Raw genomic sequence first — 27,061 nt, 5'->3', positions numbered from 1 at the left:
CCTCTGCTGCTAGACGATGACCAGCACAACCAAGCGAAGGAGGAACATGCAGCCGCTCTCCCCACACTGCTGCTCAATGGTTGCCCTCTGCTGCTAGACGATGACCAGGACAACCAAGCGAAGGAGGAACCTGCACCCGCTCTGCCCACACTGCTGCTCAATGGTTGCCCTCTGCTGCTAGACGATGACCAGCACAACCAAGCGAAGGAGGAACCTGCAGCCGCTCTGCCCACACTGCTGCTCAATGGTTGCCCTTTGCTAGACGATGACCAGCACAACGGAGCAAAGAAAAAGAAGTCTGCAGCCGCTCTGCCCAAGCTTAACCGTAATGGCTGCCCTCTGCTAGACGCTGACCAGCACAATGGAGCAAAGAATGGACCTGTGGCTGTTGCGCCTACGCTTGTCTTTAACGGTTGCATTCCGCAAGATGCTGACCAACTCAAGGAAACATTGGAAGAATGGCCTACCCTCTGCATCTCACGGGGTTTCTACAATCCCAGCCAGGCGTCAGGGGATTCAAACATAAAAGAACCACCACTTCTTCCTGATATAGAGGTACCACGCTTTTGCGGTGTACAGAGCTTTCTACGGAGTCCTGTGGAGCACGGAGATCATCAACACTCCTCTGTTGACCCGGCACACTTCCTGATGCACCCAATACCGCTTAACTCCTTCATAGAACAGTTCCTTCTGTCTCAACGCAGATCAGCTTCTCCAACGGAAGTAAAGGAGCGTGGACTAGGAGATTTCTACCATGAGACTTCGCAGTCAGCATCAACTCCAGAACAGGCCAGCTCACCACGTGGAGCACATTCCAAGCTGAATCATGATGCAATGGTCTTGAGGCAGAGTCCCTCCATCAGGCTAAGGGCGTCTTTGGAGTCCCTGTCAACTGTCGACGTCGGTGGTGGAGACATGAAGCCTGCTCCTACAGTAGCACCATGTAGGGAACAGGAGAAGCCTCACAACTACCGAGAGTTTCAGCAGAATATGAGCCACCTTGACTTTACTGCACTTGACGAGCCTCGTGGACTGGAAGTACTGATCGAGAGGAAAGTACCACAGCAGGTCTGGACTGCACCAGATGTTGTGAGAGATGGGCCACGCGGACTGGAAATTGCGCTTGAAGAATCAGCTGCAAAAGAACACTTCCACTCCATACAGAATAATGTACTGCAGAGATGTGAACTCAATGGCATGTTTGGCAAGGCATTAATCAGCAACATGGCCGCTGCGCCTTGTCAGGGAAAGAGCTACAAGTCACCTGCAGCTGAGGGAGATGACGTCACTGTTCCTCACAACCCTGCTTCTTTCCCTCTGGCACTGCTGACTTCCAGGATTAAGAAGGGCTACAGACTGACCACTGGATTCTACTGACAGAACTGTTGCAGAAAAGGATTGCGGAAGACTTTGTGGGGATTTTGTGTCACAATAGTGGACGCTAGACTGTATGTTCAACAAGGTGGTTATTTCATGCTCATACGTACGAATGTGTCATCATTGATGCGCTCACAAAGGAAGTCAAGTTCTACGATTTGGCTACAGTTATAAACGTATATACCAGAAAATTGAACTTAAGCCTTATTCACAAAAGGTGTAAGCACTGCTTGAAAATAATTTGATTTATCTTATTATTCATTTATTTATATATGATTTTATCATGCATTGTCAGATGAGTTGATTTGATACTGATTTGATTTTTGTATGTTCCAAAACCACAAAAATGCATGTAAAGAAAAATACGCAGAATATCGCTACTGATTGCAATACTTGTCTTACAAAATGGTACATACATTATATTGTAACTAAACGGTACATACGTTTGAATTATCTTTGATACATTTGCAATCAGTATAAACATGATGTACAAAGTGACACGTATACAATGCACCTGAAATATATTTTCAACACAAATTTTAACAAGAGATGTATTTTATGACGTAACCTCAACTTATATATAATATCAATGCAGAATCGCAAGATTTTAACCAGGGACATTTTGTACTGCAATTCAGATAACACTGCCTGTTGTTGTGGCTTTGTAAATATATGAAATGCAATATAATATATGTGACTTCTGAAGCGCTAAGAGGGCTGTGGTGTGTTTCTTTGATAGTGTTGTGAGTGGTTCTACGTGTATATGTAATAGAGGGAATTTCAGACGAAGCAAATGCTTTTCAGATCGTTTATGTAAAAAGTTAACTAGATTAGCGTGGGTTGAATGTGTACTTACAACACTGTTCCGACGTGTTTCAGCAAATTATGATTTTGCCACTTTGGATCCACAAAATGAAGAATTTATACTTGATGAGAAAATAACGTCATACATCGGAGTTATGTTTTTTTTTCATCTGAAACCGTTTAGTAAGCTTTGGTTGCAGCAGTGTATCCAAGTCAGTGCTACAAATACATCTAAACGCGACGAATATATCATATCATTTGCCTCTGTTTCTTACCGGTACGTAATGTAAAGGCAATTTCTTTAAACTATGCAATGAGTACATGACTAAGTTAACCTTGCAAGGCAAGCTGCGATAGCAACAGGACTTAAAGTTATAATCAGACTTACAATCAAAAGTGGAAGGTTGCCACCAAATTATCCCCCTTTCCGCTCAATCTTAGGCTAAATTAAGTTATGTAATATCGGTGACACATCCAGGGTACGTCAAATTGATATGAGCATTTGACAGGTATGCTAAGGAAGTTACTACGTTGACGGTATCATAGGGCGGCACGTTTGTGCTTCTATCACCGGTCTTACTGATTTGCGGCACATTGGTATAGCTTATTTAAAATTGTAACAAACATAAAATGATTCAAACAAAGGGACACGTACCATTTTGCAACATCACCATTTCAACCGGTGCATTGGCAACTCTGTCCTTGGTGCTGAACATCATCAATACATGAGCAACTAAGTCTGTCCTTGGTGCTGAACACCATCAAGACACGAGCAAGTAAGTCTGTTTTTGGTGCTGAACACTATCAAGACATGAGCAAGTAAGTCTGTCCTTGGTGCTGAACACCGACAATACATGAACAACTAAGTCTGTCTTTGGTGCTGAACACTATCAATACACGAGCAACTAAAACTGTCCATGGTGCTGAACACTATCAAGACATGAGCAGGTAAGTCTGTCCTTGGTGCTGAACACCGACAATACATGAGCAACTAAGCCTGTCCTTGGTGCTGAACACTATCAATACATGAGCAACTAAGTCTGTCCTTGGTGCTGAACACTATCAATACATGAGCAATTGGCGCATTGTCGCCTGTTGCCGGCGCGGGCCACGGCGCCTGTTCACAGTACGATGGTGGGACTTTGGCGGCCGGGGCGTTAAACAGATGTTACCAACTGGTTGCAGTGATTCAAATCTATACCACGGGAGCCAATATCTTTAACATATCATAAGCGTGCAAATTTTCACTTGCAACGAATATTAAAACATGTTCAGTTTGCAAGAATTAAGGTCATGGCATCAGTTCATGCGACGATAGGAAAAGCAGCATTCTGTGACAAATGCCGATTTTCCAATATTTGCAGTATACAGCATGACTTTTTCATATTGAAGCTTCTTTGTACGATTTACAGTATGGTTGCAGAGTTCATTTGTTTTTTGGAAACAGACGAAAAGTGATGCGTGCCTAGATGTCATTGATACATGCATAATCGACTCAACATCGCTTAGTTAGAATGGATTAAACAGAAGCAGGGGTGCGACACAAAAAAGACTCTTACAAGTTGTTGATAGGAAAACTTCAGTTTGCAAAATGTACTTTAATACATGGCAACAATAATCTAGGAATATCATATTCAGTATTTTAGTTCATTTGACTTGAAGGAGTAAATGACATGGCTTATAACAGACCCAGACCCACACGTGATAAAGAAAATTAGTTTACAAAAGGACGTTACGTCATTTTAGTGTTGCAAGTAGCAGGAGAAAATACAAAGAGGAAAGGGAAGAAGAGGCACTTTAAGTGTACATGTGCATACACTATTTTACATGTGTTTTGTATGTATAATATCCTTTTTAGTCAAAGGTATTCTAAGGCCTACAAAGAAATGCTGTACTTCCGGTTACCCAAATGACATTAGCATGAACCTGCAGGTGCCAGCCATATTTTTTGTTATTTTGTTCGGCCACTGGTAAGGAAGATAAACTTTTGTATCTTGCATCTAAGTAGTGAAATTTCAAACAGACTTCCTGCATTCTGCACTTGTTAATGAATATCAGATAGCAGATACGTATGTAAAAATATGTACATATAGTGAACATTCCACCTTTTCCTCCAGTTTATTAATATAATTGTCTCTCTGTATAAGATGATACCCATACCTGTGCCTGATGCATTTAAGTTTTACATTGCTAAACTTCGGCCGAAAAATCTATAATAATGAGGGGATCCTTCCTACAAACCTTATTTTGTAATGTGTGTAACCGGAAAAACAATATTCTTCCTATAGGTCTACAAAATTGTAACTGTCAATGTTACAGGTGTATATATATATACAACAATCGACAAGCAACCAGCAAAGGGGACTATTTTCCACACACGAATATCCACGGATGTGTTAAGAACAATATCTATTTTTACCTTGGAAATACGAGACCATAATCTACATGTCATGGGAGTTCTCACAGAAATTAAAGATCACATACCGTGCAAGTTTGAAATTCCGATCTGGGATCATTTAATACATGCATTTGCACAATTTTACAATATTCCCTTTCACCAGAAAAATACAAGTATGACTGACCAACATAAAGGCTCTATATACCATCAAGGATACAAAATGCACAAATTATCGATTCTACTATGCCACTATTTTACATAATATCAAAATATGATGAAATGTCTTGTACAGTTGGTTGTTACTCAATATGTCTGGCGCGGTATTGGAGGGCGGGGCCCATCTCTCTTCTTAACCAAGTCAGGAACTCATTTGAAGTGATGAATGTTGTTTTAGTATATGTCACTTACATTATAAATGATCAAATACTTTTATCACAATGTTTGTTTTCTCCTAATTCAAATTTGCAAAGAGAAATAAGCTTGTAACATTTTGCACATTGTGAAATAAAATAATTTCCACATCCATATTGAGTAGAGTTCATGGTAGAATAAATGAAGACTCAAATTAGGCATAATTATAAAGTCGACATCTTTTATGAATGTCTACAAACATTCAAATCATTATGGTCATTACTTCGCAGGCAACACCCAGTAACACCAGGTTAGAGCGAGGTGTGGTGGTCAACTTGCTCTGCTGAAAGTCAGATATAAACTTCTTACAAGTTGAAATACGAAGAGATTCCTTATGAAACATTTTGAAGATTTTTTTATGACACCTAACGTTACTGGGTGTCGCCTGCAAAGTAACGATCACAATAATATGAACTTTGGTACACATTCAGAAAAGACTTTGTACTTGACATCTATGCTTCGAAATCTGAGTTGTGCTTATTATTTCTGGGTGAGGCTGAGGACTTATTGATCACCCCTCGTTCTTAACTGATTTTCAAAGGGACGTGGACCAGAAAGGACCACAATTAATGACTGGAAATTTGGTGGAAACTGCTAAGATACTTATTTCATACTTTATACATGTAGGTATGATTTTGAGTTGTGCACCTTATTTCTTGGTCTCATAACTTAATGATGAATCCTTGCCAGACTTATTACAGGTTTGCGATAGCAAAACCTGTATTGTTATTCTGTACAATGCATATGTCTACCCACATGGACCCCAACACTGAGTCTTGTACCCAGCGTATAAGCAACATTACCACTGCCTCTAAATTTGTTTGAAAGATGTGTGAACTATGTGTTATTCGAGAGCAATTGTATAATACATATATACAGAAAGTGTTGCATGTTCCTAGTCATTAACAAACATGAAAAGCTGCATATCTTGTGGAAAAGAGACGGGATTGATGCACTGTATAAAATATGTTGAAACAAGGTACAAGTATGTTGTAACCTCAAGTCATACTAAATGCAATAAGGCAAGATTTGATTATATGGATAACAGCCATGCACCTGTCAACATTTTGTCAATATCCCCCCAAACAAGTTTTTGACAATACTGTAAATTATACAAAGGTATAATGCCAAATGAGTAAATGTATATGCTGTAAGTTTCAAAAACATATTGGAGTATGGATAATAATGCACTAGATTGCCAAAGTCAATTCCAAAGATTGTGAAAGAAGCAAAAGTGAACGATTTATTGTTGGGTATACCACTTGTTTCACCTTTCTGACCACTAAGATTTCATAATGAAAGCAACTTTTTTTTACCAACATTTTTGTTTTATGCACAGTGGCATTGGTTTTGGCATTCCCACAGGATGTATTCCATATAATTGAATCATGGCCTATTATTAAGTAAAATGTACATTTTGTATGGTTACCGTTAATATTCGTGAGTACACGACAACACATATACTGTCTAAATAAACTGTGGCTGTGAAACCATATAGTGGGGTGTGTGGAGTTATATTAGCTTGTGGGTGACAACTATTTTAAATAAACCTCAATTAGCAAAATATGAGTATATAGGCCCCCTACACAAATGTATGAGGGCCCTTTCATTTGTATGATCATGATCATGTCAACATCAGGCTCTAGACCTTCAAATTGTTTGATTTTTTAACACAAATGAACTGTCAAGTAGCCAGGCTACGGTCCTCTTCTTCCTAGTGGTCAGTACCTTAAGCCATTTCTTGTACAACAAGAAATTTTCCACAGAAAGAGACCAAAAAAGGAAGGTTGTTGACAAACCTTGTCTACCCAGCCATATGCCGTACTGTTGTTTCGTTAGCACTGACAAACAAGCGAAACACCCCAAACTTCACCTACCAATTTCTAGTGCTGATACATAAACTCAGGTTCAGGTATAGACTCAGGTTCATCTTGTATTGCAGCTACAATGGATAACTATATAATATGTGCAATTTATGCATGTCATAAAAGGTGTACATTTTGGTTGATTGTGAGTCAACACACAATTTATGACTAAAAGCAAGTAAGTAACCTGACTAAACCTTCTTGGCTAAGCAGTCCTTTCATTGGTCATGTCCTAGAAGCTTGATGACCAACACCAGTTGAGAACATGAGAAATGTGTTGATTTATGCAAATGTGCTAACATGTACTAACTTATGTCAGACTGTACTGGGAACTGTCTGTTTGGCAACACTGGTTTAGTTTTATGAATGACATCCTCTGGAGACCCAGAACTTACTAAATGCATAAGGGCAAAAAAATCTGCCAAAATCACATGTCACATGTGGCCACATTGAAAAAAAAAAAGAAGACGAAAATCAATGTGCCCACAGATGTCATCTATGAAATCAAGTCAGTGTAGTCTTACCATAGTGTTAGACTGAGGTGTAATGGCTTGTATCCATGGTGACAGAGAATGAGCTCCTATTGGATAGGTTTTCATTGCAATAAACTCTCAGAAAGGCAACAATTCTTTCCATTTAGTAGACTAAGTGTATGGCAATAAGTGCTTGGGGAGAAGGCTCAAAAAGCCCCCAGCAGCAACAGCTTGTGTAAAACAAGCTACATGTAAGCAAGGGAGCAATGGGCCAAATTAATTAGCTCTGGACATTCATCTAATAAGTAATTCCAAGCTATGACAATGTTAGAAATTGAAGACTAAGACATGTACAGGACATGACACGTTGATTGCTGCACATGACAGCTCTTACCATCTAGTTCACAATATGTTAGTCTGTAGAAATGCTATGTAGGTTTTTTCTGGTTGAGATGGTTTGGTGCGTCAGCGAACATGTACTTCAGTCTGTACGCTTCCGCAAGAATCAGGCCGATCTCGTCATCACCCCAGTGTATCGTGGGAAGGTTTTGTAGATGTAGCATAAGACCCTGAAACAGAGCAGATAAAAACAATTATCATTACTTACAATATCCAAGCAGACTTTTTTCCTATCAACAATCCTTGTAAATGAACTGCTTCTAATTATCTTACATTGCAAAGGGGTACTCAATGCGTTCCAGGAGCTATATATTAAAAGAAAACATTTTTATAACTTTCAAACTAGATTCAAAGAATTGTGAATTTTGGACAGACAGTAGACATTGGACTATGATTCCATAACTGCAGCAGTATCAGGCTATACATGTATAGTGCTATCACCACAAACTTTCTTAAATCATGCATTCAACAACAGGGCTCAAAATACTTTTTCTGCATACCTGCACTGGTACAGGTAACATTGAAAATTACCTGCACCAGACAAATTTTACCTGCACCAGACAAATTTTACCTGCACCACTCAGAATTTAGGAAGTTGTTCAGGAAACATTGCTATTTTTTTTGGTCATGTAGGTGGTACAAATCAATGCAGCTGATAACCCACATTTTAGGACAATTCATGTATTTATAGCATAGCTGCAGATGTATTGTTTATTCAATTGTAATACTACATGTAATAGTACTTAGTCTTTAGTATCCCATCATGGGATTTGCTGCATTTAGCCCACATGGGCAGGAACATGCAAATAAAGATCATATTATAGCTCCCGAGTCTCTTCTCTTCTCAAATGAGGACAGAAGAGACTCGGGAGCTATAACACGGCTAGATATCAGGCTATGTATAAAACCGAGTAGTACATAGACCAGTGCAGGTTAGGTGCAGGTAGACATCAGAAATACCTGCACAGCTCCAATTTTACCTGCACTAACCTGCATATGCAGGTGGTATTTCTTGCCCTGAACAACAGTAAGCACTGACCTGGAAGTCCCTCTCCCTGAGTAGGTCTTTTCTCCACTTGATGAGGAAGGCAGCACACACATACAGGTGGAACGTGGAGAATCCCTGTGGCTCAGCCTGTAACACAGGTCACTTGTTCTGAAATCTTTTTAACATATAATTTCCCTACAAACATTCACATCTATACAGATCAGGCCTTGTGAAATAAAATACCTAACTTAGAGTTGGTAGGTGGAATCATCTCTTTTTATGTCCTCTCTTATTCTAATAAGTTCCTTATCTTGTATCATATTTTAGCAATATGAAACTGAAACACTGGTATTTTTGCCATCATACAGATACCTTGGACAAGTCCAACACTAGTATTGATGCACAAGGAACTGTTAACTATGCATTCTCACATTAACATGACAACAGTTCAAAGCTCCAATCTGTTTTATGTATGAAATGAAGGAAGTCTGTTTTGAATAACATCAGACAAATATCAGATTGACAATTGAATTTAATGTCCCTTGCCAGTAGTCAACTAAAAGCAAGTTTGAGGTCGGCAGATTTTTGCTAGGGTAAGTCAGCAAACTAGAAACACAGCATTTCTTCCAAAGGCCTTAGATTAGCATATGAAATGTCTCAAAGTACTAGGGCAGGCATGTTATTTCTGGTAAATGGGGTACAAAATACTGTACATGCAGAAACTTTCATGGTGGTTCGCTTTGGCCGCTTCACTGCGAACTTAAAACCACCGTTAACAATTTTCCATAGCAGTGAGAGACTTCAGTGCATGGTGCTACCGCGAACTTAAAACCACCACGAAATTGAATCCCCACGAACTAAAATACATTTACAGTACCATAGCTCACACAACAAACACCATATTGTAGTAAAGTTTCAACAAAAACAAAAGGAAACGAAACACCATATTGATTACTTCATGGAGGTTTATGTCCTAGAGACTTGATTAATCTAATGTTCTTTCTTGTTCTTTGTAAAACTATCCCCTTCCCATTCCTTTTTGTTGCTAGTAACTAGGGGTTGGTACCGGTACAGAAAACTCAGGTCCAGGTCTGGTTCAGGTCCAGAGGATCAGATCCCAGTCCGAACCTGAACCTGATTCAGTATGAGAAAACATGTAAATGGATGATACTCAAAACAGTGGTCTATTTTGCTTCAAAGAAGTATGTTTCGTGGACTATTTGACTCCCACTGCACTGGCATTCTAAAATCCTGCAAGCAGCGTTCCCGCCAGGTTCTTGAAAGTATGCGTCCAAATAGTTGGGAGGGCGTAATGAGCGCCGGAGGCGCGAGACGAGCGCCGCACGCGCTCGCATTCTAGGGGGGTCCGGGGGCATGCTCCACCGGGAAAAATTGATTTTCAAACCCCCTAGAACACAATTTCCTGCAATTTGAGAGGATAATCATGCACTTGAAATTGGACGTCGGTTGCCTCTTTTACTCCCATTTTCAGTTATCGACGACCACCCTCTGCCAATTTTTTTCCGTCATTGAATAAAAAAATGTCTACCTTCTGGGATCGATGTTGCGCCCTCCCGCATCAAATACAGTAGTTTTCCGAGACGATAAAATAACGGCGCCATCACACTTTGTGTTTTTTTCTATTTTGCCCGATGATTTTACTCAAATTTTTCGAATCGGTGGGGTTTTACAAGGCCGCGCCGTCATTTTCTACGAGCGTGCGTTTGTTTCCTGCGACCTCAGGTAACCCCGTTTTCGGAGTGAAATCTTTGGTTGGATTTCTTTTTAAATAGACCAAGGACGTTATACATTACTCGAAGGAGGACGATCTGCTGCCTCTTTGGCAGTGATCAGTGCCGGTGTAGCCTTGAAGGAGTAGCCAGAAAGACGTCCCAGCGTGCTGGGCGCTGCGATCGACGATCCATCTGGGGAGGGGGGCGTGCCGCGCCATGTGCCACGGAGGCCAATGCTAGTGCACAACCGACTCGATCGACGCCTGACAACAATATTGCGGCCCCTTTTCTGCCGCAAATTTTGTCTTTTTGAAACAAAAGGAATTTTGTAAATAATAAATAAAGTGTATAGTTTTGAATTCTTCACTTATTTACCGCGCACGTTTTTTAACTTGGATAAATGGGGAAACTTTAATAGTAAATTGTTAGCAGCTAGGGAAGAAACACAAGTTGCCAGACGACACGGGCGGCTACCAACATCACGTGCGCTAATAGTCGGCAACTTTTTTTCCCGGTGACCAATGACAGAGTGTAACATTACATTTATCGAATGCTGATTGGTTATTAAGATGATTGGATTTGGACCTGGTGGCCAATCTGGACTGCATGGCGCCGGCGGCCTGTTGTCAAAAATACCGACTGCCAATCATCTGCCCACAGCGTGAGAACTTTTGTTGAGATGTGCAGCACTCGCGCAGAACAGTTTGTTCGTTCAATACTTGTATTGCCCACAAATCTTTAACAAATACGTGAGAATGAGGACAAGTTAGTATTATGTTAATATCAGAATATAAAATCTGCATAAGATTTCTTCGAGTGTTAAAGAATGCTGACTGTCAGATGTATTTCACGGACTACAAAAAATTACATTGCGCAACGGACGGCTCAGACTGGCGCGTGGCAGGGTGTGTTGCACATGGATTCGCTAGTTGTAAAACGTGCCGCCCTCCGCCCCATGCTCAGACTACTGGGATGACCGGAAAGTGAAGAATTTGAAGTATAAATTGTAAAGGTAGGATTCCTTCTTATAAAGACAGATTTTTGCCTTGCCGCCAGGCAAGGCTTTACGCCAGCTTTTTTCCATGGATCAATGGACGGACCTTTTAACCCAGCCCTTCCAAAGCCCCTTCCAAAGGCCCTTCCAAATCGCCTTTCTCATGGACAAGTTTGACGGCTCAGGCAGACAATGGTACATCCCTGTTGAATTTTAAACCGTCCATTTTACGTATTTGTTTCTGTTTGCGGTCGGTTCTAAAAGCATTTAATATTTGGTTACATTGAATAAATGAAGCGTTTGTATGGTAAAATTCCAAATTCATTTGGAGTGACATAAAATCAAGTGCATTATCTCGCAACAAGAATTGCATTAGCTATTCATAAAGATGAAACAATTTCCAAATCAGGCTAATAAATTGTATGTGAATATATAAGTAGCCATGACGTCATCAAAACGTTGGAGAGGCCTTCCGAGACCGCAGCAAAACGCTAACGTGAGTTTAGGAGAGCGCCAGCTCAAAACGTCACACGAGAAGTCGCAATAGATAATATTTAGGATCATTTTGTTATATCGCTGTGGCTATTGACACACTGAGTGTGCCTATAGCCTAAACAGGCTATTGACACACCGAGATTCCAGCCAGCCAATCAGAGCTTGTAACATGCCTTTCCCGACATTATTTTGCCAGGCTCTCGTCTCATTACAAACTTTTCACATAAGTAACAGTTGTTTAGACATTTTTCGGAGGATTAGACATTAGAATCTTTGAATCTTGGAATGAACGGACGTATTCAAGTTATGCCTTAGATTTGGATACCTGTTAATACGAGTTGGTACTGTGAATGTTAGCATGGCGTAGTGGTTAGCGTGATTAGTCGCCACACTGCCGACCCCGGTTCGAACCCGCCTAGTGAAAGTTGTTTTTTTTTCAATTGTCCTTTTACCTTTTTATAACATCCATTTGATATAAGAATATTTTCGTCATGCGACCAGAACCATGAAAACCCACCTTTGGGACTTTTTGGTCTGCATTTTCAAGAGTGCATGTTTAGGTAACAGTTACGTTTATTTTTTTCAGCCGCAGAATCCACCCGCTACGTTCTTATTTTGGACGGTACACTTATTATTTCTTTTAAATTGGACCAGGGACCCCTGAAATAATAAAATGTGGGGTTTTCCAAGGATAAAAGCTCCTTGGGTTTTCTAACCATAATTCTGCGGTATTTTTGCTCAAAATTCACGCCGTCGAAGCATATATTTCCGCGCCGCTATGTCATCCAAACATATCGGTTGATCTCGCTATGACGCTACAAAGTTCTTTCAAAATAATGAAAGTAAAACAACAACTATAACTTCGCTTCACTTGTGATATCAGTTTTGAGGCCGCAAATTCTCCCTAACGGCAGGAATTCGTCGGCAAACACAGCTGAAAACGTGTTCCAACATGGTCACATGCGGTGTTTGCATGGTACTAAATATAGTTAGCTCATTTGCATACTTGTGACTGGCTACATGCGGCCTATACCGTAAACACGTGAAAAAGATCGTATTTTGGGTTGATGATGGGCACAGAATGCCATTTGTATTTTCAGAGTGTTGCCTTTCAAATATAATCGTAAGATTTTCTCATTTTCGTGGTTTCTAGTGTCAAAATTTTAATAATACGTATTTAGCAGACAAGCAAATTATCCTTACTGCACGCCAAGGCACAGCATTTTGCCTGGCCGGGCTTGAAGTGCCGACCTACCTTTTCCTGACGATATTCCTACCACGCGGCAAGGCACAGCTTTTTTAAAAAGATTTCTTGTTTAAAAAGATTCCAGATACATTTTGTACACTGGTGGTACAGGTCAGCCTTTCTTTCAGAATTTTTTATGGACGCATTCAGCTGAGCCGAGTGCGTCTTTCCAGAAAAAGATGCGTCCAAAGACGTAAAGACGTATGCCTGGCGGGAACGCTGCCTGCAAGACTAACTGCCTCTGTATGATTGCCTGTAAAACCTTGTAGAAATGAACTATGCTTTGCTCTTGTTATTTTCGACGAAAATTTGCGGGTAAACCAAAAACGTGTGAATTCCTGATTATATAATCTGTTTATTTTCTAATAGGTCCAAGTTAACATCCGTTCTACCGAATTTTTTTCAGAATGTTTTTTTGTGGACTGGTCCAATAAGGAAAAATGGTTTTGTACCAGTACGCTGTACCAGTACCCACCCCTACTTGTAACAGTTTCCTAGTGAGACCGTACCAGGTATGTGTCCCATAGACGGATTGTGCATCTCAGCGGCAACTCTCTCATCAGGAGGTTGTTCATCCAGCGGAAGGCGAACTGTAGATACTCCACCATGTGTGCTTCTAGATGGGCATGGAGGGGAGCTGGGGAGACACAGCAGGACAATGTCAGTACGCCTGTGAAGGTTACTCATCCAGGAAACATTAAAATCGAATTAGATTCACTCTTTACTTCTGGATACTTTAAAAAAATTTTAATAGACGTTTCGAAAGGAGTCCACCTTTCTTCATCAGTGAAATGAAAATGAAGCTGTACAATTTCTTGGAACAAGGAATAAGTCTTATGTAAGGAATAATTCAAGGAATAATTCTTATGTAAGGAATAATTCAAGGAATAATTCTTATGTAAGGAATAATTCAAGGAATAATTCTTACATAAGAATTATTCCTTGTTCCGAGAAATTGTACAACTTCATATTCATTTCACTGATGAAGAAAGGTGGACTCCTTTCGAAACGTCTATTAAAATTTTTAAAGTATCCAGAAGTAAAGAGTGAATCTTCTTCAATGACAATGTCAGTAATACAGTCAAGCAACGAACCACTCAAGGGACGGAGCAATAATGGTTGCTGAGGGCAGATGGTTGCTGACAACAAGTTGGTTGATGGTTGGATGAGCGATGGTCGGATGATTGATGCATGTATGGTAATCCTGGCTTATGTAAATACATGTGATACTACCTAACATTAACAAGACGTAACAAATAACAAACCTAAGGAAAAGAAGTCTTAAAGTTAACTAGGGTAACTGTGCCCGCATAATTCTGTATATAAAATGGCTGCTATATAGCTGCTGCAAGTCAATCAATTTTGGTTGGTGAGGGCAGGTTGAATGCCCCTTTGGGACTGTAAAAAGTGGTTGCTGGTTGGCAAAGGTGCTTGGGAAAGGGTCTTAACTATGTAAAAATGGACGGGACTGTTTCAATGTGTCCTCTGACGGCAGGTGGTTGCCTGCACCAGGTGGCTGCTCGGACAGGTTTCACTGTGCCACTTAACACTACATACTGATGTCTTGATGTTTGGTGACAGACAGGTGTTGACATAGGGAAGAAGTGGACAGATGTAAGTTTGCACCCCTTTAGTATATAGCAGCTTGCTCTGAAACTACGGGCTATTTTGGTTAACTATTTCAAGTAGGGTAACTGAACAAAGGAATGACTGATGTCCATGATATACAGTATGCAGAAATACCTCAGGCAGAGATGTACACAATGAGATGCAAATTGAAATAAGGACGTAATTTGCATAATTACATGTAAGATCCATGCAAGTCTTAGAGCTATAGTGTCATGTTCTTGTAAGGCTAGGTCACTCTGTAAACAATTATGTACTGCGAAGACATCTAAACTTTGGAGGTATGTGTTTACGCCTCACAAAGATGGCACAATATTTTACAAACTTTACGTAAGACAAAACATGTCAATATGTATGTGAGTTTACACACTAATGTACCCTAACAGAAAGTATCTCACCGTCTATTCTCTTGACCAGCTCTCGAAGAGCGTTCACCTTCAGCTGGATACCAGGCTGGGCAAATGTGTAGTTATCCTGCAACAACACAGTTGGTATTGAGCATACAATGCAGCTGATACAATGTATATGTAAGTTAAGGAACAGTCACTACCAAAGTGTTAACCCTTAAACTGCCAGAGCTTCAGCACTATAAAATGCTATCAGTGCCAGGGTTGGCCGCTGACCCCCCAAAAGAAACCCCGAACAAGGCTGAAGTCCCTAACTTCCGGGGTTCGTGCGCTACACGCGCACAAAGCTGCTACTTCGGGGGAATACGCTATCCCAGTTATAACCGGGCATGGCACACAGGGCATGTATACATGTATGTGTGCCGGATATATCCGGTTGACATTGGCTGTCCTCAACTATTAAATACATGTACAAGGGCTGTTAATCTATCCCTTTTAAAAGTTGCAGGTCCCAGGTTTACCTGGTATACAGAAACATTTGTAAAGTATTTTGGAGACTAGGTTGCAGTGTGATCTCAGCAAGGTCAATGCTCTTAGCTAGTGGAAAGGGGGTAAAATGGACTAACATAATGACTCCATTTTGAACAGAAATGTTTTGGGCTGAAAACAAGCGGTCACTATGGCCACTGGGTAGATTGTCGAGGTGGATGCTGGGACAGATTTGACTGTATACTGATGCAGAAGAAAATTATATGGTTTCCTTACGATAACAATTTAAAGCATCAAGGCAAAAAATAAGAAAAAGACCTGTAAGCTGTGTCCAGTGAGTTTCATAGAGATGTGTGTACAGTACGTCTGTCTGTGAATGTGTGCAAATGTATCACTACTATATGGCTGAGTGTATGTAAAGATACAAATGTACATGTACGTGTGTGCGTGTGTGTGTGACTGTAAGTTTCTGACTTACCGTGAAGGGGTGATGTCTGATTGCTTTGCAACATGTTGTAAAATAAAATGATAACAGTACCTCCTCTGTTTTACTTAGAGTTCCTTTTGCCCTGTCGTGATATTGATGTTGGTGACAGAGTACTGATCGAAAAGTTTTAAATCGGAAGAGTGAACTGACCTGAATCCCATCCAGGAGTTTACTCAAGCACCAGAAGCAGTCGGCCTCGATGCTGTTCAGGGCCTTCTCCTCCAGGTTTTGTGAAGCATCAAAGTCCTCTGTTATCACATCTAGATCTAACAGAACATTTCATCTGTTTTAGTTCTCAATAGATTAATACAATCACTGACAATAATGGTCCAAAATCATGTCATGTTGGTCAGTAACTGCCACTTGGTATATCTTGTTGTCCGGATGCAGGGCTCTAGCAAGCTTGAAATTTTTTTCCGTCAGCCGGTTTCCATTGTCGCGAAAACTGCGAAAATCAAGTTAGAAAGACGGAACAGAGACCTTGAAAAACAGGTTTTTAATGAGATTATCGTATGCAAAAGGGCGCCGACACACTAAGTCAACAATCATAACAATGGCAAGACAAACAGTGTGTGGCTTTCCGACCGTGGACGGCGTCCCCAAGCCGCCTGTAGCTTCCACCAAGAATTTTTGTCCGTCAAGGTTGACGGATTGGTTTAAAAAAATTTCTGTCACAAGCAGCAAATTTCCGTCAATTGAAGGAAAAACGGACGCTGGCTAGAGCCCTGCCCGGATGTCTAAGCTTCATCAGCATACGACATGGTCACTCACTCATTACATGAATTTTACCTGACTGTATATTCGGATGAATTTTACCTGTATATTCGGATAGAAACACCACAAAGAAGGGTGTGACCAGGTCGTTGATGCCTTGCACATAGCCACTAGCTGGATGTCTGATAGCCCAGATGAACAGTACTCTCTCATAGATCTGAAACAGACAATGGAAACAGAATTATCTTGTAACTGTTAGTAATAGGGTACATAATAGCTAATACTGTAATAGAGTGATGTACAGCAGTGAACTTTATCATGAAATCTTAGTGGTCTGGAAGGTTGAACAAACATATGCATATTATTGCTCATTTGCAGCTGCTTGATACCATTTGCCGTGTGGTCGAAATTTTTTCTTTGGGATGGGATCGTCATCTATGTACTAGTATCAACATGAAGAAAGGTTAACTTAAACATCTCAAACCTTCCAACAAGCCTACCTTTCTCCTAAACGTGTAAAAACTATACAATTAACCAACATCAATCAGTTTTAGGGGCACAGGAATTGCATTTTCTCTACACATACATACAATTACGTTATTTCAACTCTACATTTACTAATTTACTGAACTAAAACGTAAATTAAAGAACTTCAAGATGATGAACTACATGTTATCAATATTTTTGCAAAAGAAGCATGACTTAAGTCAAAGAGGCAGCCTAGTGTAATTCCTACCTCTTGGATAACCTTCTGTTGAAATAAAGGTATGAGAGGATTTGTCCTTGGGATATCTATATGGATCTGAAAAATTAATAATACAGACAATCAAACAACATTGGATTGAAGAATTAATGATTGTGAGCTCGAGTCAGCTCATGCCTAACTTCCATGTGAGGTCCAGGCACTGTTGAACTTAAAGAGACAAAATTTTTGTCAAAAATCTACTACTATTTCCTTTGTTTCTGGTGCTCTAGTTTTAGGCATGTCTCTGTGGCACAAATTCGAGGTAACACAACCCCGCTGCTTGGCCATATTGATCAAATGCTGTGTATCTGTGGGCTGAATTCTGTGGCATCAGCTCGGACATGTTGTTAGGGGTAACGCAATGCATTTTGGATGGTGACACAAAGCCGGCAGCCCTGTGAACGAGGGAGCTTCAGGCACATAAGCCTTAAACGTCAAACTTCGTAAAACAGGCTTTTAGCTAGGATTTTATTAAAGGGAGTCCAAATCTATTGGTGAGTCGCGTTAAGTGAATATTGTCCAAGGGCATCCACCTTCCAGGATGCAGAGTGCAAAGTCAAAATAGTGCATTCTAAGGTATCCTATTAGAGGCAAAAATACTGTTACAGAGGTCACAGTAGAAGACTGTAACCACAAATAACCTGATAGCATCCCTGGTCAATCAGAATTTCATGCTTGCCAAAGGATCTGCTGCCCAGTGTAAGGGCGTCTAGTGCGTCAAATTTCTTGGTATCCTAAGAAAAGTGTCTGGCTAAAAGCCTGTCGTAAAATAAACAAATACACATATGAGGGGAGTAGGGGTGACCCGTTGTGCTTGGCAAAATCATGCATGGCACTACTAGTACTAGCTAATGAAAAAGCATCATGCTTTCTCGTCAGTCTGGGGACCGCTTACTATCTCATGAAACCAAAGGCAAAATTTTGGTTTTCGCATCAGGGCGCAGACTGTCACTTCTACATTTTCCACACTTAGTCTAAGTTCCAACAGTCCATGGACCTCACATGGGCACCCTTTTATCAGGTCTCACCTCTTGAATTGAACTTTGACGGAAAAATGGAAGCTGGGAATTCATCCTAGGTATGTCTACCTGGATCTGGTCAGTGTCGGACCAGGAAAACAGAGAAAACATGGAACATTACACATGAAGAAGCAGTCAAAAACATTCATTCAGTGATCACATCAGCTTGGTACTATTATGGTTAGGGGTGGGTACTGGTACAGAAAATTCAGGTCCAGGTCCAGTACAGGTCCAGACCTGAACCTGAACCTTACTGTCTAAGAAAAATTGTAAAAACTGGAAGGCGATACTAAAAAAAATAATGGTCTGTTGCTACAAAGGCATCTGTTTGGTGGAGTATCCAACACCCACTGGCATTTTACAATCCTATCTTCATGTAAACAACGCTTAGTTTGACTGTAGAAATATAAACCCTACTCTATTTCCCTCTTGTTATTTTCTTGAACTAATAAGAACCAAAATGTGTGAATGCCTGCCAATATTGTAATAATCTGTTCATTGCCAATTGGTCCAGGAGAACTTGTTTCAGGTCTGTTTTTTTGGGACCAGTCCAACAAGAAAAAAAGGTATCGGAACCCACTCCTAATCAGGGTTGTAGTTTGCTCCAACGTTTATCATACCCTATAGCTATATACAGTCACTTCTTTGCTATTCCATCTGGGAACTTCGACATCTCTAATACCTGGAATATTTGATACTTGGACGAGAGCGCTGAGTGGTCCCTACGTCTGACGTCTTAAATTATACAAAATGTACAAACGCAGACACACAGTTACATATAGAAACACAGATACATCCACACATCATTATGTAGTGTAACAGACACAGAATGATGCAAATACAAACATCTATGTCAGGGTTGTAGCCAGCCTGAAATCGTTTTCCGTCCCCCTCAAGTTTGAATCCTATTGACCGCTGAAGGTGTAAGACTTTGTGTCGAAGGCGCAATGTTCCTAGGGGGGTCCCGGGGCATGCTCCCCATGAAAATTTTGAAATCCAGATTCTCTGAAATGCTATTTTCTGCATTTTGAGGTGTAAATTTTGCTGGTAGACTAAGCTGTTCAACGGCATCTGTTTTGGTGAAAAATTACACAAGGGAGACAGTTCTATTATATCTTTACATATCGATTTTTGTCTGCCACTGCGGACGGAATGGGCTAAAATTTTTTTCCGTCCCCTGCTGCAAAATTCCGTGAAAGGACACAAGGACAAGGAGAGGTGCTGGCTACAACCCTGACCTATGTACAAATTACACAATGTTACATAAGCACAGACACAAACCCACACTCATACGAACACACAGACTTGCTCACCTGTCTCCACGTTTCCACATGATTGTCCTGTGTCCTGCTGGGATAGTACTGTTTAACAAACCTGAAGTACTCCTCCCGTTTCCTCTCCAACATCATACACCGCCTCTCAACATTCGCAGGCAGGTAATTCTAATGTTGGCGACAAAAACTGCAATCAATCCATGAGTATGTGATTGTACATGAAAATCACCTGGAGATTTAAAGGAGCATTAAACTACAGAAGGGGGTGCTACTGTCTAATGGATTACATGTATGTAGTAATGAATACATAATCACCAAATTTTTATAAAAATTCTACTTGTGAAATATGAAAAGTATGTTTCGTAACTGTTACAATTAAGGATACTTACTAACCCCATGCCTACCCTTCCATTTGCCATGCATTCCCCTTTTGAATGAATATAATTTTTTACAGGCCTTGTCATGAGGCACATTGTATTCAGCCATTGGTAAACACAAGTCATGTAACTACTGATGTATCATAACTACATTTCATTAAGATTCAGGTACAAAACTGTATTTCTAAATGTACATGTGGCAACAACAGTAGAGTACATAAATCACTTAAACAGGGTGGACTTGTCCTATACTATAAAGAAATGCTTGTCTGATAACGAAACAATTATCAATGAAATGTTTACCAATAAAATGAAAAGTATAACATTGTTCAGTCCTTAAAAAAAAAACTTATTATACAAAACATGTGACATTTTGTCTCTCACTGCTTCCAAAAAATTCAAACTGAAAACAGAACCAACTGCCTAACTTCAGTCTTTGTCTGAATGAGCAACTTATAAGCTATGATTCACTTGTCACCAAGTTCTGTGTACAGTCAGCATAACATGATGCTACAGAGAAGTGGTGGATTGCTCATTCCTTGACAAAGAGTAGAGTTGGACAGTCAAAAAATTAGGCCATTTTTTGTGTAACAGGTGAAAATTAGGCTATTCAAATTTGATCCAGAATTACTTCTACCAACAAACTAGTACTATCTTTCAAATCTAACTTATCAACGTACTAAGTTTGATGTAAATACAGAATTGCAGGCTTCAGATTTTAAAGTCATTCATTGCAGTTGAATCTAACAATGTAACATGTGGAAGTATTAACTTGAGGCAGAGACAGAAATTACTTACACTGAGCAATTTCCACACAGTAGGTCGAGCTTCTCTGGGTACACCTGACCATACCATCTTCTTCAGCGCATCTAAACAGGCAGATTCAACATTGTAGTTACTGAAAGTCTGAGTTGCTAAACACAGTGTCTGGTACTCAACTTGGCAGTGTATTACAGTGCTAGGATACGGATCAATGATTATTGTAGTGTTCCCTACATTTATGTATAGTCTGCTAATGCTAGTTAACCTTTATTCGTGGGATAACCTATATCCGTTGTTTTTTTCAAAATGGCACATTTAGGGATATCAAGTCGTGGGATGGTGGTTTTTGTATCAGATTGTGATATTTTCAAAATATATAGCAGTTTAAACTCACATTTCATAGGCATGATAGCCCTAAATAATGTTGAAAACAACGGAAATAGGCTAGTCTGCGGATAAAGGTGAACTAGCGTTACATGTATCATCATTTTTCAAACAACATTAGCTTGATGTACGACAATACATTTGTAGTCACTTGATAGCAATTTACACACCTTATAATTTACAGCTTGTTCAGAATATGCGATATCAAAAACAGAAGTTTGACTGCAGTACCATGGAAAGCTGCCAGGGGCCAAAAATCTCACCAAGACCTACCTAGCATTTTCGAGATACATGTATTAAACTCACATGCACAGACACAGACACACACACACACAAACAAAAACATAACCTTCTTAGCAAAGGCAATGCATACTCACCTAAGTCTGTATTAGGTCCTGCGATAAACTCATTGACTTTTTTCAGCTTGGCTCCCTCCCGTTCAGACAGGGATTTGTCATCGCTGCACGCCCTGCCCAGCTGTCTGCTGAGACGGGATGGGGGATTGGGTCTGCTCTCTGATTGGGGCACGCTCCAGTCTCCTGACTCTGTTGTATCCTCTGATGGAGGAAACAGGCTTTTAGCTTTATAGACTCAGTGTCCAACCTATGGGTCGGGTACCGTTACGGTGTATCTATACAAAACTGTTTTTTCTTATTGGACCGGTCCGGAAAAAATGGACCTGAAAAAATTAGGTGGACCGGATGTTGGACCTATTAGAAAATGAACACATGACTTGTTCAGGCATTGACACATTTTGGTGTTTACCCGTCGAAGAAAATAACAAGAGCGAAGTAGAGTAAAGTTTATAGTCATCTCTACCAAGTTTTACAGTCAATCGTACAGTGGTAGTTAGCCGTGTAGAATTTTAAAACGTTAGTTTGAGTCGAATACTCCACCAAACAGATTTCCTTGAAATAAACCATTGTTGTGAATATCATCAATACAGAAGTTTTCACATACTGAATCAGGTCCAGGTTCAGGTCCGGACCTGGACCTGATCCTCTGGAAATGAACTGGACCTGGGCCTGAGTTTTCTGTACCGGTACCCACCCCTAGTCCAAAGAAATATGTGTCTTACATGATGTTCATATTATAATGAAGCTACAGAAAATGACCCCATATTATGCATATTGAGCACATTTACCCTGTTTTTTTTTCTGTTAGTGTTCAACCGCACCACTCAGCACCCAGGACTGTGTACCTCTGTCCTTGTGTTCGGCTATTGAACATTACCTACTAATTGTTAAGCTGACTTTCTGGTCCCTCTTTACTTAGGGATATATGATAAATAAGCACACTGACACACACACATCTCAGTCCACATGTGTACTCACTGAATCTCCACATTCCAGACTCGACTGTTCCATTCGTCCGGGGTTAGGGGGGGGGTTGACTAGGCTATTCTAATATAAGTAATATAACACTTATTTCTTCAGTTACAACTTTTCATTAATCTAATGTTGGAGATCAGTTCAGTTGGCTAAAAGGGAATTTCTCAGCCCTAAAAACATGTCTACTTGCAGCCATTAACTTTTTGGGTTGGAATTCTTGTAGGGTACCCAATTTGCAGTTACATGAATAAGACCTTAAAAACTCCTGCCTTTTACTATAGCCTAGGCATTACAATTTGATTAAGCCTGGGTACCATCCTTTGTTGTAACCACTGGCTCGAATTTTGCCATTGTGTACAATCCATTGTGAGCAAGAGAAAAGATTGAGCCAGTTATTTAAGTGCGAATTGTTTACAATCATACCTAAATGCCTGGTGGAAAACATGGGTATTGGGTGTACAGGAGGCACAGCCTGTCCAAAACATGCTCTATCCAAGTCTTGTTCCAATCAGAACCAATCATGGACATCCATATACGCTCTTTTGGTGTTGTCAATGATTATATATTAGCCAGGATGTGCTTTGAAGAACGCCTTGGCTAGAAGCGCATCTTGGATACAACATAGCAGGATCGGTGCTCTGACACCTTAGCACTCTCTACCTGAATGCCTGGTGTTCACCATGGGTGGGGGTGTACAGGGGGCATGGCTGGTGCTGTGTTCCTACCTGAATGCCTGGTGTTGACTGTGGGTGGGGGTGTACATGTACAGGGGGCATGGCTAGTGCTGTGTTCCTACCTGAATGCCTGGTGTTGACTGTGGGTGGGGGTGTACATGTACAGGGGGCATGGCTGGTGCTGTGTTCCTACCTGAATGCCTGGTGTTGACTGTGGGTGGGGGGTGTACATGTACAGGGGGCATGGCTGGTGCTGTGTTCCTACCTGAATGCCTGGTGTTGACTGTGGGTGGGGGGTGTACATGTACAGGGGGCATGGCTGGTGCTGTGTTCCTACCTGAATGCCTGGTGTTGACTGTGGGTGGGGGGTGTACAGGGGGCATGGCTGGTGCTGTGTTCCTACCTGCATGCCTGGTGTTGACTGTGGGTGGGGGGTGTACATGTACAGGGGGCATGGCTGGTGCTGTGTTCCTACCTGAATGCCTGGTGTTGACTGTGGGTGGGGGGTGTACATGTACAGGGGGCATGGCTGGTGCTGTGTTCCTACCTGAATGCCTGGTGTTGACTGTGGGTGGGGGGTGTACATGTACAGGGGGCATGGCTGGTGCTGTGTTCGAGTCTTCAGGTATGCTCTGTCTGATCCCAACCCCCGGACCCACACCTTTCTGTCGACTGACGGACGACACTTCTTCTGACTTGCCTGTTGAACTTGCCTGTTGGCTTGGAAAGTCTAGGACAGTAAGAAAACAAAACCATAAGGTATTGCCATTAAGAATTCTCCCAGTCCTACTTGAAGCTCCCATATAACCCTTCATACATGTATATTCTGCATCATTCTAATTATGTTTGAAATATTTATATATGAATTTCGGTACACAAATGCACTGCCACAATCCATTATCTATCGTGCCCACACACACACATGTGAAAACACACATACACACACACACACAAGCAAACACACATACACACGTCACACACATTGAAACACACACATAGGTGCACAGAAACACACACAAACACATAGACACAAAAACAAAGTCTGACCTGATAAAAATGTCATCATTACTTAAATAACAAGACAACAGCTCCACCATACATACCTCCTGTTACTGGAACTGTATTTTCTCCCGTTACTTCCTCTAACCGCTGAGGCAGGCTTGCCTGATTGGTGCTCGCCGTTTTGCCGTGATTCACCGAGACAGGTAACAAGTTTTCAAAAGAGAGCTTCGCCTCAGAGAGCGCAATAATCTCATCTTCAGCATCATCCCAAGCATCACTGGTGTTATCCTCAAAATCTTGGAATGACAAAGTCTTTCTAGGTTTTTGGTCCTTTAGATTCTCCCTAATGGGACTGGCTTGCACAGACCTGAAATACAATTATATTGAAAGACAACATTAATCTTTGTCAGGTCATGTTCATTCAATTACTAGTACATGCATATGTAGTATATAGATGGAATCTGTGCACATCAATTTGTGTAAATTTCTTGAGTTTTTGACCTTAGGTTAATTGTAAGTCATACAATGATGAGGGTGGCAGCTGCAAAATGAGCAAATATCAACTGTATATTGCAGCACTAACAATTGGTGAAGAATAACAAAGTCTATTGCACAAGGAACCAAGAGTTAAATACCAAGAGAGACTCTTGACTCAAAAGCGAACCATGTGTTACTCAGCACCAAGAGGCCACGTCTAGCAAAATAACAAGGACAACAACAACAACAAAAACAAAATTTATCACGATATGTGACGGCTGCAATGCAACCCAAAGCCACAATTGTCCTATAAAACACTACATACAGTTGTAACGTTACATGTATAATGATATGCGTTATAAAACGTCCTTGGAATCAAGTTGGATAAAGCGTTACTGGGTGTTGGCTATTTCTAGCTTTGTTGGCTATTTCTAGGTTTGGCTCCCTTTCTGGAGAAGCCCAGAATACTCCCAGCGAGTGAAATATTGGTTTTGGGGGATTTGATCTGTCAGCACAACTTGGTCAGTGTGTTTGTATGTGTGTGTGTGTGCTTCTGTGATTTAAATATTATCATTCAGTGAATATTGTTTTACATATCCTCCATGCAATTTCATTGAACGACCTTATTGTGGGACTGCATATGGCTCGTAAACACAGTACGGATAATCGGGTGAATTTTGCCATCTCTGCTGGTTATGAATATTGATAATCTATCCTTTGTTTTTAAAGTAATTGTACAAATATTAACGTTATCAAAGGTATTAGACGAGACTCAGTGACTGTGTAGTAAGTTCAGATCTATATTACTATACTAGTTAGCTATTAGCCAACAGTCGGTTATGATAAGCAGTCCATGTGATTTTTATGTAACGTTATCAAATAAAAAACAGAAAGTTCCTTAATACAAGTACAACAACTGGTTTTTCCACTTTCAGATAAGGAAAAGTGACCACGTCATAATAATTACCTGCCGGGCACTTTGGGGGCGTTCCTCTTCCAAAAAGGACGCCGCTGCGGGCTCATGGCGCGGCCTAGACCCTCACTGGGCGGCGGCATTGCGGACCGGGCACCGGAGTCAGTCATGTTGGGAATAACGAGCTCTTAGGCGAGCAGAGAAAGGTAGAAATTTGGAGGATCTGACACTAAATATATTTACTGCACCACACCGCCGCCATGTTAGTCATCATCATCATCATGCGGAAGGGGGGTATTTTTTCTTATCGTGAATAGAAAATCTTATACCTCCAGACAACCGCCTCAAAATTGATGATTTTGTTGTTCGGTGAATTGTAGTAGAATTTTTTAAAGATGACGGAGAAAAAATGAATAAGTCGTAATGACTTACAACTAGGAAAATGCCCTTTCTCAAGTGGTATAGTCCACTGTGCATTTATAATCACTTTTGAAAACGCCTCTTGCGGACTCTAAATGTACTGCAGCTTCCTTACAGCATACGTCGATCTCGCAAACATAGATAAAAGAAAGAACAATGCATATACAGGAAATCAAACATGTAGTGTAATTTCCATACAATTGAATTTCTTAGGAAACCAAAATTTATTTACAAAGGCCATCTACCTAAAAACCGCTAAATAGAAATCATAACTTGTTATATTTACTAGTATATTGTGCGCTCACCTGCCACGTTCAAAGCTCATAACAACTTGAATACCTGAGTGGAAAAGATTTAAAGGCTTTATTCGTAATCAAGCAGTCATTATATAAAGCCTCAGTACCAGTTAGAAACAAATTTTTCAAAGCATGTGTCAAACCTATTCTACTTTATGGCTCAGAAATCGGGCGCATTGAAATAAGCCCTAAATCCTGTCCCATTGAATCTGTTCACATTATATAAAACTAGTATTATCATAAAACAAGCACTAAATGTTCCAAGATCAGCATCTAACCTTGCCACAAGAGCGAAATTAGGGCGGTATCCCATTCCAGTGGAAGCCTCCGTGAACGCCTATCAAACACTTTCTAAATCTTAGAATCCGCCAAAACGTGCCAGCTGACCGTGACAAGCCGATGCCCTATCTTGTCAAGTACAACTAGATGCTAATGGTCACAAATGCTGGGCGTCCGGTGTTCATAAAAAGATTCTGTAGGAATGCGGTTTTGTCTACATATGGAGATCTCAAGTATCATAGTTCTAGGAACAAGGCTATTA

At 40.7% G+C, this 27,061-nt stretch overlaps 1 protein-coding gene across 6 annotated transcripts; it reads right to left on the bottom strand.

Annotated features, from left to right (window-relative positions):
• Positions 1-3,755: 3,755 nt before the first annotated feature.
• LOC118415542 (TBC1 domain family member 22B-like) lies at positions 3,756-26,103 on the bottom strand. Of its 6 annotated transcripts, XM_035820218.1 has the most exons (15): positions 25,859-26,102; positions 24,516-24,781; positions 24,029-24,142; positions 23,750-23,812; positions 21,785-21,964; positions 21,060-21,130; positions 19,924-20,052; positions 18,620-18,685; positions 17,583-17,648; positions 16,949-17,063; positions 16,283-16,398; positions 15,208-15,283; positions 13,693-13,820; positions 8,767-8,862; positions 3,756-7,897 (listed from the first exon to the last, which is right to left on the bottom strand). In XM_035820218.1, exons 1-15 carry the CDS (start codon positions 25,972-25,974, stop codon positions 7,757-7,759), a joined length of 1,743 nt encoding a protein of 580 aa, XP_035676111.1. In that variant the 5' UTR covers positions 25,975-26,102; the 3' UTR covers positions 3,756-7,756. The 6 variants fall into 6 exon arrangements, with proteins under 6 accessions (XP_035676111.1, XP_035676109.1, XP_035676114.1 ...); XM_035820216.1 differs by lacking the exon at positions 23,750-23,812 and having other exon boundaries at positions 23,960-24,142; positions 25,859-26,103; XM_035820221.1 differs by lacking the exon at positions 23,750-23,812 and having other exon boundaries at positions 24,074-24,142.
• Positions 26,104-27,061: the final 958 nt, after the last annotated feature.

This window comes from Branchiostoma floridae, chromosome 5, assembly GCF_000003815.2.
Source record: "Branchiostoma floridae strain S238N-H82 chromosome 5, Bfl_VNyyK, whole genome shotgun sequence".
NCBI lineage: Eukaryota > Metazoa > Chordata > Leptocardii > Amphioxiformes > Branchiostomatidae > Branchiostoma > Branchiostoma floridae.
This window is presented reverse-complemented; position numbering and strand designations above follow the sequence as displayed.

What these genes read in the sequence shown, in the direction of transcription:
- LOC118415542 (XM_035820216.1), bottom strand. Translation starts at nt 25,974, where the DNA reads ATGACTGACTCCGGTGCCCGGTCCGCAATGCCGCCGCCCAGTGAGGGT. An exon ending in GCCCCCAAAGTGCCCGGCAG is followed by an intron (nt 24,782 to 25,858) that starts GTAATTATTATG and finishes ATTGTATTTCAG; the next exon opens with GTCTGTGCAAGCCAGTCCCA. An exon ending in GTTTCTATCCGAATATACAG is followed by an intron (nt 16,399 to 16,948) that starts GTAAAATTCATC and finishes ATGTTCTGTTAG; the next exon opens with ATCTAGATGTGATAACAGAG.